Source organism: Cherax quadricarinatus, chromosome 18, assembly GCF_038502225.1.
Source record: "Cherax quadricarinatus isolate ZL_2023a chromosome 18, ASM3850222v1, whole genome shotgun sequence".
Lineage (NCBI taxonomy): Eukaryota > Metazoa > Arthropoda > Malacostraca > Decapoda > Parastacidae > Cherax > Cherax quadricarinatus.
Genome location: NC_091309.1, coordinates 15,563,541 through 15,576,677, shown reverse-complemented (window position 1 = coordinate 15,576,677; position 13,137 = coordinate 15,563,541). Strand labels below are relative to the sequence as shown.

The 13,137-nt window shown below is 43.8% G+C and overlaps 1 protein-coding gene across 1 annotated transcript; it reads left to right on the top strand.

Moving 5' to 3' along the window:
* Nucleotides 1-5,370: 5,370 nt before the first annotated feature.
* On the top strand, nt 5,371-6,765 carry LOC128689267 (pro-resilin-like). The gene is made up of 2 exons (XM_053777399.2): nt 5,371-5,799; nt 6,455-6,765. Exons 1-2 carry the CDS (start codon nt 5,504-5,506, stop codon nt 6,606-6,608), a joined length of 450 nt encoding a protein of 149 aa, XP_053633374.1. The 5' UTR covers nt 5,371-5,503; the 3' UTR covers nt 6,609-6,765.
* Nucleotides 6,766-13,137: the final 6,372 nt, after the last annotated feature.

The window sequence follows — 13,137 nt, the reverse complement described above, 5'->3', positions numbered from 1 at the left end:
CATGGCTATATATAAGTGAGCCGGTCAACGCTGGAGGGTGGGGTCCTCCCTCTCTCTCTCTGATATGACGGATCATCACCACTTTTGATATGCTGAAAATATGTCTTTGTTATATTTGATAGTTTCCTCAGCGTCGCTTTGAGTAAATCTAAATCTATACACTTTTTGAGGGAGAAGCAGAAATCTTGGTAAATATTTGACATGCAAGGCTTTGTGATTGTTAAGATGCTTATGGAGGCAGTGATGGAGAGGATGGTAATGGGATTTTAATGGTTATGGTGGTAATGGTTATAATGGTTATTATTATTATTAGGTGTAGTAGTAATAGTAGTAGTAGTAGTGGTTGTAGTAGTAGTGGTAGTAGTAGTAATAGTAGTAGTAATAGCAGCAGTAGCTGTAGTAGTAGTAGTAGTAGTAGTAGTAGTAGTAGTAACAGAAGTAGTAGCTTAAATGTAGATGAGTACAACTGGAGAGTACATCTATGTGAGTACAGACACTCACACTTTCCACAGATCAGGTGAGTAGGCATAGTTGCTATGTCACTGAATTATGTTCATTCCCTGAGCAACGCGGTATGTAGCTGAGTACTTCACGCTGGCTCACTACGTCTCTGTGAGTACCAACTTTGTAAGTTCAAATGTATCAACTTTGTAAGTTTAAATATACTTAATTTGTAAGTCTGCAGTGACTCTGCTTCTCACTACTTGTAGCGTACATGTTTCAGTGTGTGTGAGATTACCTACAGTACTTGTAGCTACAAGAGCAGGGCTACCCTCGTAATCCTGCTCTTGTAGCTCTTGTGGTCAGTCCCTCAGCCAGGCTGAGGGACTGGCCACCTCAAATACTATTTTCTCAAAGGTTGATGGACTGATTACATCATTTTCATTTCACTCTGTATCTGACTGATGAAGCCTACTGTGTAGGCTTCATCGTTCCAACAATAAAGATATCCGACTGTTCCACATGTGTCTTAATCTTTTTTTCTGTGACTTTTTTCCTGGGTCTCATTTCCACTGTGTGGTCTTACTGGCTCTTTTTCAGATCTTCACTACTGGGTCTTTTTCCAGCATAGAAAGCCCCGTTGTTACAATTCATGGGGAAAGTTGGCACCTACGTTAAGATCTTAAAATCTCCAGGTACATTCCAGGTAAGACTAAATTCTGGTTGTGGCTGCACGAGGGTGATGCTGGCACGGCACGCACCTGCCTTCAGACGTTCCCAGAATGTCTCAGCTTGTGTTGCTGACGGTACACTCAGGTGATGTCAGCACGGAACACATTTGTCGAGATGACATTCTCAAAGAAGTCTTAAGGACTGCGTTGTATTGTGACATCACTCAGACACAGCCTTAGGTGTCGCCTCTGTAGTTTATGATTGGGGCCTCTTGTCCGTGTTTAGCTCTTAAGAACATAAGGCGCACAGTAGCAGGCCTACCGGCTCATGCTAGGTAGGTCCAGTTCACATCCACCTACACAAACTCATGTACCTGTCTAATTGACTCGCGAAGTCGTAATGACACGATTGCAAACGGTCTGGAGCTGTATGACTCTCTGACCGCGGGTTCTAACCCCGCCCATGGTATGGTTTACCTGGAGTCTACCTGGAGGGCATTCCGAGGATCAACGTCCCCGCGGACCGGTCCATGACCAGGCCACCTAACCTATTTTTTTTTTTAAATCTACACGCGAGTTTAGCTTCAATGAAGCTAACCGGGAGTTTGTTCCACTCATCCACAACTCTATTACCAAACCAATACTTTCTTATATTCTTTCTAAATCTAATTTTTTCCAGTTTGAACCCATTGCTGCGAGTCCTGTCTTAGATATTTTAAGCACGTTATATAAATATTCTCATTTGAAAGCCCAATTCTATCTAAGGTATGTACCACCCAGGAGAAACTTCTAACAACTAAGTACCTATTTACTGCTAGGTAAGCAGGTACAGCAGCTGTAAGGAGACCGAAGAGTCACGTGCTGTAATTCCCTAGTGAGTCTGGGATTAACTAGTCATACGACGTACCAAGAACAAGCGGTATTATAGATGAATGGTTCAGAGAACCGACATGTTGATAAATTAGACACATGTGCAACTCTTGGGTATCTTTATTGAGGAAACGTTTCGCCACACAGTGGCTTCATCAGTCCATACAAAGTAGAATCTTGAAGAACAGGAGGAGAATGAGGTAATCAGTCCCTCAGCCTTGAGTCGATGTGGTCAGTCCATCAATCTTGAATAGAATACGGCATATGTGCAGAGAAGGAGCTTATAAAAAGTAGGCAGGAGAGGTGCAGCAGACGTAGGTGGTGTCACATTTGTTCAATGTGGAAGTAGGTCGTGCCCAAGGGTTAGGCAAGCGAAGAATTCCCAAGTATTAAGATCTCAAGAAGTTGCAGTGTCTGACAGTGTACGACTGCTGCACCTCTCCTGCCTACGGTTTATAAGCTGCTTCTCCGTATTCTATTCAAGGCTGAGGGACTGATTACCTCATTCTCCTCCTGTTCTTCAAGATTCTCCTTTGTATGGACTGATGAAGCCACTGTGTGGCGAAACGTTTCCTCAATAAAGATACCCAAGAGTTGCACATGTGTCTAATTTATCTACATGTCGGTAACAGGTACCATTCCGTTGATACCTCATATAGATGAGTCATGGATACCGACATGATGCTGACATGATTGTGACAATCCTGACATGATGCTAAAATGCATGCTGACATGCTGACATGTTGCTGAAATGGATGCTGACGTGAATGCTGATATGATGTTGACATGGTGCTGACGTGATGCTGACATGGTGCTGACACGATGCTGACATGATGCTGACATAATGCTGACATGATGCTGACATGATGCTGACATGATGCTGACATGATGCTGACATGATGCTGACATAATGCTGACATGATGCTGACTTTGGGTAAAATATTCTTCAAGAATCAGTGCAAATCACTCAGTCAATACTTTCATTATTATTGAAACGACTCATTTAATTCCCAGTAATTATTATTATTATTATTATTATTATTATTATTATTATTATTATTATTATTGATAGTTATTTTTTTTCTTCTTCATATTATTATTATTATTATTATTATTATTATTATTATTATTATTATTATTATTATTATTATTGTTATTATTGTTATTTTATTATTATTATCATTATCATTAATATTAGTAGTATATTCACGGGAAGCGCTAAACCTAAGGGACTCATGCAGCGCCTGGGGAATTTAAGGTAATGAGGTTTGATCTGAGGAAGGGGAGAGTAGCTCGTACTTGGATCAACCCGGGATGGACTGCACAGAGCTCAGCGGAAATACAATGAAGACAGTAGAAGTAGTGGTGATGTAGATATAGGGTGATCAGTCCCTCAGTCTGGAACAGTTTGAGGTGTTCAGTCCCTCAGTCTGCAGATAAAGCAAATCTGGGAGTGGTCAGTCTAAGGGACTGATCCCTCCCCATCCCAATATCTTCATTTCCATCATCTACCTATCGGTACTGTAGACCATCGAATATAATGATCATCTTTGCCAGGTTTTCACTCTCGTGTTTTGATAGTAAAACAAAGAAATAATTCTTGGTGCAGTGTCGCGTGCCACAGAGAGTCACGTCACAAATGATGCAGTTTTTGACTCACGGTATGAAGAGTTTGGCGATGTTTATGTGTCACCAGGAAAGCAGAGGCGTCACGAAGGGGCACCAGGTATGATCCTGCCACTCACTGTCACCTGGTTGTTCGTATATAACTCAGTCACCAGTGTACAGACACCAGTTGAGCTCACAGCCTCACAGGTGACACACAGCCATGCAGGTATCTGTCTGTGTGATACATCTCTCTCACGACTCATCTTCACCTCATTCGTGTTGACTTATATTCGTATGAGAGTGTTTGGTCTCTTGGCCTTTTCTGTTTCTCTCGCCCTCCCCAGTTGTACCTTGACAATAGCTCAAGACGGTTTGGAACATCGCCCTCAGTTGTCCCTCGTTCGTGGTCTGGAGTAAGAAGTCTTGACAGAGACCGCTGCTGCCAGCTAGACAGCGTGTTGGTCCAGCGATTGCTGCACAGAGTATCGAGCCTTCATTTCTTGAGTTTTACGTTCTGTTATTCAACGCAGCTGTAGCGGAGGCTACCGCTGACTGCTTCGCTACACCTGCACCTCTGTTGTACACACCTGCTTGTGCTACCGTTAAACCCTACACTACAACTGTATCTTCCTTGTACACACCTGTAAGGTTACAGCTGCCTCCCACGCTACACCTGCACCTCCGTCGTACACACCTGTGATGTTACAGCTGCATCTTACACTACAGCTGCACCTCCGTCCTACACACCTGCATACACCGACCTTTAACACTCTAGGAAGACCAGGACACACCTAGGGTGTACGGGGGTGAATACTTTGTGTACTTGTATACAAGAGTACGTGGACTCTTTCATGTAGATTTATATGTACTGTACTTAATAGCATTGTTACGATGGTAGACATCATTTACCTCTGTGATGGAGATAACATGACCCACTTCTGTCTCGTCTGTCTCTGTTCATCCTCCTCATCTAGTGAGACAGAGAGAGAGAGAGGGGGAGAATGTGCTCATATACATACAATTTACTGCACATTGTTTCAATACGTCTCAGTAAAGCTGTGTGCTTCCCATATATCATTTTAAATTGTAGTCATTATGAGGAAATCCGGTAATTTCTCTCAGTAAATTGTAATGAGAAGTTTAAAGAAACTAATGCAAGGTTAACTGGCTACTTAATACTAGAGAGTGGACGGTGCGAGCCAACACGTCCTGCACACGTCAAGTACATGTCCGGTACGGATTCTGTACACGTCCAGTGCACAAGTACGTTTATGGAGCAACTTGCAATGTGAACAGACAGACTGACATACTGATGTAGTGACCAGGCCAAGATTTTGCCACTACGGTGGTAAAATCTAGTGTACGTACCTCTCTAGCTAGTGTGACTCATACTGTAGAGTAAATTCTTATCATCTATTAAACCAACGTGGAAAGGTATTTTTCTAAACATCTGCTTATGTTAAACACCTGTGTGTGTTAAATAGCTGCTTGTGTCAAACATCTGTTTGTATCAAACAGCTGCTTGTGTCAAACAGCTGCTTGTGTCAAACAGCTGCTTGTGTCAAACAACTGCTTGAATCAAGCAGCTGCTTGTGTCAAACAGCTGCTTGTGTCAAGCATCTGATTGTGTCAAATAGCTACTTGTGTCAAACAGTTGCTTGTATCAAACAGCTGCTTGTGTCAAACAGCTGCTTGTGTCAAACATCTGCTCGTGTCAAACATCTGCTTGTGTCGATCAGTCGTTTGTGTCAAACAGCGTGTAATGTTTAAGAGTTTGCTGTGTCAGACAGCTTTCCTATTCTGCGTACTCTTGGTATCAGTTTCAGAACAACTATTAGCATGCTGTCAGTGTAAAGTTTCTTATCAGGTAATATTATTGTATTGGTCCTCTTCTTCAGACGGGGTTTCTAGTGATGGCGGCGGTCGTTGCTGTGTCAGCAGTACCTGAGGGTGGCTATGGCGGACCAGGATCGAGTGGCGCAATAGGACAGAGTGGCCAAGCAGGGGGACAAGGATCAGGAGGGCAAGGATCAGGACAAGGAGGCCAGGCTCAGTATGCACCCTCTCCATTTAGAGGACAGGGAGGAGGAGGAGGAGATTACGGCTACGCCCCCGCCAGTTACAACTTCCAGTGGGACGTTAACGACAGTCCCTCTGGCAACTTCTACGGTCACGGAGAAGAGAGGGATGGTGACAACACCCAGGGCAGGTGAGTGTAGGAGAGTGATGGTGACAACACCCAGGGCAGGTGAGTGATGGTGACAACACTCAGGGATGAGTCTAAGAGAGGAACAGTGACAGCACCCAGGGCAGGTGAGTGCAGGAAAGTGATGGTGACAGCACCCAGGGCAGGTGAGTGTAGGAGAGTGATGGTGACAGCACCCAGGTGGGTGAGTGTTGGTGATGACAACACCCAGGGCATGTGAGTGTAGGAGAGTGATGGTGACAGCACCCAGGTGGGTGAGTGTTGGTGACAACACCCAGGGCAGATGAGTGATGGTGACAACACTCAGGGCAGATGAGTGATGGTGACAACACTCAGGGCTGGTGAATGATGGTGACAACACCCAGGACAGGTGAGTGATGGTGACAACTCTCAGGGCACTTGAGTGTTGGTGACAACACCCAGGGCAGGTGAGTCTACTGTCTGGAAGACATACAATAAGCCCAGCCGGAGTTAATCAAAGCCAAGTAGACAGAAGAAGTATTTTAATACAATATTTTTCTTAAGACTAGAACTATCCTCGTCTTCCCGGGGTCTTATTACTTTCCAGTTCACAGGAGCTGTATGACCCATACGGGTCGTAGTAATAACAATATACCTTTATCTCCCACTGATATCTCTCACTGTCTCTCTCCTCCAGTTACTACGTACAACTACCGGATGGTCGTAAGATGGTAGTTAATTACGTCGTGGATCAGTTCGGCTACAACCCCACCGTCACCTTCGAGGGAGAGGCGCAGTTCCCCAGTGGTACTGGGCAAGGTACTGGGTCTCAGCAAGGTTACTACCAGTAGATCACTCACACTTCCCAGCAACACTCTCAGACCAGTGGTACTGGTCAAGGTACCGGGTCCCAGCAAGGTTACTACCAGTAACTTATAATTACAAAATCATCACACAAATTACCACCATGAAACGCCAGAAATGCTGCACACTCTCGCAGATCTCAATTACTCAGAACGAGATCTTTCAAGGCTACAGAGCCTGAGTGCTCTCACCTAGCCAAAGACCTCTTCAGCTCGCGAGACTTCACTCGTCTATGGGTGCGTAAACAAGATGATAGCACTAAAGTCTAATCCTTTCTCTAACAAGGATCGCAGACAAGTGACGACCCACTCGAAGGAGTTTTTGGTCATATGACCGATTCGCTCCTTTATAGAGGTTTTCAAACCACTCTGTTAACTAGATCCCGCATCACACGATGTGGGTTATGCAGTAACCAAAGGCACAACAAAGGGCGCAGTGTCCTACTGTTACACTGGTGCTGGTTGAGTGTTGATTAGTTAGATTTTATAAAGCCTATCGTAAACGCAAGGGCCATTAAGGCTGCAAGTAACCTTTGCACCACCGGTCAAGGTGGTGCAAAGGTTGCATCATCTTAACATTTAAATTGAGGGATTCATTTAAACTCTCAGTTTATATACCCTGGGAGATACGAATATACACTTCTCGGTGTATATAATATTCAGCTGCAGATGTCTCATTATCTGTGTATATATGACGACTCATGTTGATGTCATGCAAGACAACTCTCTCTGTTTGTCTGTCTGTCTGTCTGTCTGTCTGTCTGTCTGTCTGTCTCTCTCTCTCTCTCTCTCTCTCTCTCTCTCTCTCTATACACACACACACACACACACACACACACACACACATATATATATATATATATATATATATATATATATATATATATATATATATATATATATATATATATATATATATATATATATATATATATATATATATATATATATATATATATATATATATATATATATATATATATATATATATATATATATATATATATATATATATATATATATATATATATATATATATATATATATATATATATATATATATATATATATATATATATATATATATATATATATATATATATATATATATATATATGTGTGTGTATCAAAGAATACTCAGTATGTAAGAAAATAAAAATACATATATATCGTTTGTTTATATATCTCTAAAAATCATGTATACCTGTGTGTATGTGTATTAATACACGAGATGTGTACCCTATACCTGCATATGTTTTAATAATAATAATAATAATAATAATCGTTGCAAGCCTCTGCAATAACTGCATTGATTACATTGTCCAGTGTGGAGAGCTTAAATATTCTTTATCGCCCGTCATCACTCCTACATTACAAGTTTTGTAATAAAAAATGGAAGATGTTGCATTTGTTATTGTTTAGTGGATGTGTTGCTGTTACACTGTGTGTTGCTGCCACACTGTGTTGCTGTTACACTGTGTGTTGCTGTTACACTGTGTGTTGCTGCCACACTGTGTTGCTGTTACACTGTGTGTTGCTGTTACACTGTGTGTTGCTGCCACACTGTGTTGCTGTTACACTGTGTGTTGCTGTTACACTGTGTGTTGCTGCCACACTGTGTGTTGCTGCTACACTGTTGCTGTTACACTGTGTGTTGCTGCCACACTGTGTGTTGCTGCCACACTGTGTGTTGCTGCTACACTGTTGCTGTTACACTGTGTGTTGCTGCCACACTGTGTGTTGCTGTTACACTGTGTGTTGCTGTTACACTGTGTGTTGCTGCCACACTGTGTGTTGCTGTTACACTGTGTGTTGCTGCCACACTGTGTGTTGCTGTTACACTGTGTGTTGCTGCCACACTGTGTGTTGCTGCCACACTGTGTGTTGCTGTTACACTGTGTGTTGCTGCCACACTGTGTGTTGCTGTTACACTGTGTGTTGCTGTTACACTGTGTGTTGCTGCCACACTGTGTGTTGCTGCTACACTGTTGCTGTTACACTGTGTGTTGCTGCCACACTGTGTGTTGCTGCCACACTGTGTGTTGCTGCTACACTGTTGCTGTTACACTGTGTGTTGCTGCCACACTGTGTGTTGCTGCTACACTGTTGCTGTTACACTGTGTGTTGCTGCCACACTGTGTGTTGCTGCCACACTGTGTGTTGCTGCTACACTGTTGCTGTTACACTGTGTGTTGCTGCCACACTGTGTGTTGCTGTTACACTGTGTGTTGCTGCCACACTGTGTGTTGCTGCCACACTGTGTGTTGCTGTTACACTGTGTGTTACTGCCACACTGTGTGTTGCTGCCACACTGTGTGTTGCTGTTACACTGTGTTGCTGCTACACTGTGTGTTGCTGTTACACTGTGTTGCTGCTACACTGTTGCTGTTACACTGTGTTGCTGCCTCACTGTGTGTTGCTGTTACACTGTGTGTTGCTGCCACACTGTGTGTTGTTGTTACACTGTGTTGCTGCTACACTGTGTGTTGCTGTTACACTGTGTTGCTGCTACACTGTGTTGCTGTTACACTGTGTTACTGCTACACTGTTGCTGTTACACTGTGTTGCTGCTACACTGTTGCTGTTACACTGTGTGTTGCTGACACACTGTGTTGCTGTTACACTGTTGCTGCCACACTGTGTGTTGCTGTTACACTGTGTTGCTGCCACATTGTGTGTTGCTGTTACACTGTGTTGCTGCTACACTGTGTGTTGCTGTTACACTGTGTTGCTGCCACTGTGTTGCTGTTACACTGTGTGTTGCTGTTACACTGTGTTGCTGCCACATTGTGTGTTGCTGTTACACTGTGTTGCTGCTACACTGTGTTGCTGTTACACTGTGTTTCTGCTACACTGTTTCTCCTACACTGTTGCTGTTACACTGTGTGTTACTGCCACACTGTGTGTTGCTGTTACACTGTGTTGCTGCTACACTGTGTGTTGCTGTTACACTGTGTTGCTGCCACTGTGTTGCTGTTACACTGTGTTGCTGCTACACTGTGTTGCTGTTACACTGTGTTGCTGCTAAACTGAGTGTTGCTGTTACACTGTGTTGCTGCCACACTGTGTGTTGCTGTTACACTGTGTGTTGCTGCTACACTGTGTTGCTGTTACACTGTGTGTTGCTGTTACACTGTGTTGCTGCTACACTGTGTTGCTGTTACACTGTGTGTTGCTGCCACACTGTGTTGCTGTCACTGTGTTGCTGGTACACTGTGTGTTGCTGTTACACTGTGTGTTGCTGCCAAACTGTGTGTTGCTGCTACACTGTGTGTTGCTGTTACACTGTTGCTGCCACACTGTGTTGCTGCTACACTGTTGCTGCCACTGTGTGTTGCTGCTACACTGTGTGTTGCTGCGACACTGTGTGTTGCTGTTACACTGTGTTGCTGTTACACTGTGTGTTGCTGCCAAACTGTATTGCTGCTACACTGTGTGTTGCTGCCACTGTGTGTTGCTGCTACACTGTGTTGCTGCTACACTGTGTGTTGCTGCTACACTGTGTGTTGCTGCCACTTTGTGTTGCTTTTACACTGTGTGTTGCTGCTACACTGTGTGTTGCTGTTACACTGTGTGTTGCTGTTACACTGTGTGTTGCTGCCACACTGTGTGTTGCTGCTACACTGAGTGTTGCTGTTACACTGTTTTGCTGAAACACTGTGTTGCTGCTACACTGTGTGTTGCTGTTACACTGTGTGTTGCTGTTACACTGTGTTGCTGTTACACTGTGTTGCTGTTACACTGTGTTGCTGTTACACTGTGTGTTGCTGCCACACTGTGTTGCTGCTACACTGTGTGTTGCCACCACTATGTGTTGCTGCTATACTGTGTGTTGCTGCTACACTGTGTGTTGCTGCTACGCTTTGTATTGCTGCTACACTGTGTGTTGCTGCCACACTGTGTGTTGCTGCCACACTGTGTGTTGCTGCCACACTGTGTTGCTGCCACACTGTGTGTTGCTGCCACACTGTGTGTTGCTGCTACACTGTGTGTTGCTGTTACACTGTGTGTTGCTGCTACACTGTGTGTTGCTGTTACACTGTGTGTTGCTGCTACACTGTGTGTTGCTGCTACACTGTGTGTTGCTGTTACACTGTGTGTTGCTGCTACACTGTGTGTTGCTGCTATACTGTGTGTTGCTGTTACACTGTGTGTTTCTGCCACACTGTTGCTGCTACACTGTGTGTTACTGTTACACTGTGTGTTGCTGCTACACTGTGTTGCTGCTATACTGTGTGTTGCTGTTACACTGTGTGTTTCTGCCACACTGTTGCTGCTACACTGTGTGTTGCTGTTACACTGTGTTGCTGCTACACTGTGTTGCTGCTACACTGTGTGTTGCTGCTACACTGTGTGTTGCTGCTACACTGTTGCTGCTACACTGTATGTTGCTGCTACACTGTGTGTTGCTGCTGCACTGTGAGTTGCTGCTACACTGTGTCGCTGCTACACTGTGTTGCTGCTACACTGTGTGTTGCTGCTACACTGTGTGTCGCTGCTACACTGTGTGTTGCTGTTACACTGTGTGTTGCTGCCACACTGTGTGTTGCTGCTACACTGTGTGTTGCTGTTACACTGTGTGTTGCTGCTGCACTGTGTGTCGCTGCTACAGTGTGTGTTGCTGCTACACTGTGTGTTGCTGCTACACTGTGTGTTGCTGCCACACTGTGTGTTGCTGCTACACTGTGTGTTGCTGCTGCACTGTTGCTGCTACACTGTATGTTGCTGCTACACTGTGTGTTGCTGCTGCACTGTGAGTTGCTGCTACACTGTGTGTTGATGTTACACTGTGTGTCGCTGCTACACTGTGTGTTGCTGCTACTCTGTGTTGCTGCTACACTGTGTGTTGCTGCTACACTGTGTGTTGCTGCTACACTGTGTGTTGCTGCTACACTGTGTGTTGCTGCTACACTGTGTGTTGATGTTACACTGTGTGTTGCTGCCACACTGTGTGTTGCATGCTCATCACTGTACTTGCTCCATCTCTGACAATGTTGCTCCATCACTGTACACTTGCTATTACAATCTTGCTCCACACTGTACAATCTTTCTCCATCACTTCGTCTTGCTCCATCACTTACGTTTCTGCCACAACAATCTTCTCGCCACACACTTGCTCCATCACTTAAATCTTGCTATCACTACATCTTGCTCCATCCTACATTTGCCTCACGAGTTTTGCTCATACTACGTCTTGCTCCATCATACAAACGTTTGCTCCACACTTACGTCTTGCTCCATCACTACATCTTGCTCCACACTGATCTTGCTGCCATCACTAATCTTGCTCCACAATAACATCTTTGCTGCCATCACTTGCATTTGCTGCCACACTGTATCTTGCTCCATCACTTACAGTCTTGCTCCATCACCTAACATCTTTCTCCACACTAACAATCTTGCTCTCATCACTGTGTTACTACATCTGTGTTCCACACTGAATTGTCTCTCATCACGTTAATCTTGCTACACTAATAGTCTTGCTCCATCACACAGTCTTTGCTCCATCACTTACAGTTTGCTGCATCACTTGCTCTTGCTCTACACTTCCTTACAATTTGCTCCACACTTGACATCTTGCTCCACACTAGCACAGTCTTGCGTCACTTTTTGCTCTACACAGTCTTTGTCTCACACTTACAATCTTGCTCCACACTGTCAATCTTGCTTGCTCACTTTGCATCTTGCTATTCACTACATTTGCTCATCACTAGTTTTGCTTCCATCACTATTACATCTTGTCTCATAACAGTCTTGCTGCATCACTTAAGCTCTACACTTGTGCTCACTAACATGTTGCTCCATCACTTACTACTTGTTCCATCACTAACAATGTTGCTCCATCACTAACATCTTGCTCATCACTACAATCTTGCTCCATCACTAAAATCTTGCTCACGTTCACTAACAATCTTGTTCCATCACTAAGTAATCTTTCTCCATATCCTAACACTTCTTAACAATCTTACTCCATCACTAGCACTCTTGCTCAATCACTAACAATCTTGCTCCATCACTAACAATCTTGCTCCATCACTAACAATCTTAGTCCATCACTAACAATCTTGCTCCATCACTAACAATCTTGCTCTCTCACTAACAATCTTGCTCCATCACTAACAATCATTCTCCATCATTTACAATCTTACTAAATCACTAACAATCTTATTGCATCACTAACAATCTTGCTCCATCACTAGCAATCTTGCTCCATCACTAACAATCTTGCGCCATCACTAGCAATCTTGCTCCATCACTAATAATCTTGCTCCATCACTAACAATCTTGCTCCATCACTTACAATCTTGCCCCATAACTTACAATCTTGCTCCGCCACTTACAATCTTTCTCCATCACTAGCAATCTTGCTCCATCATTTACAATCTTACTCCGCCACTAACAATCTTATCTGCATCACTAACAATCTTGCTCCATCACTAGCAATCTTGCTCCATCACTTAACAATCTTTCGCCATCACTATCTTGCCCCATAACTTACAATCTTGCTCCGCCACTT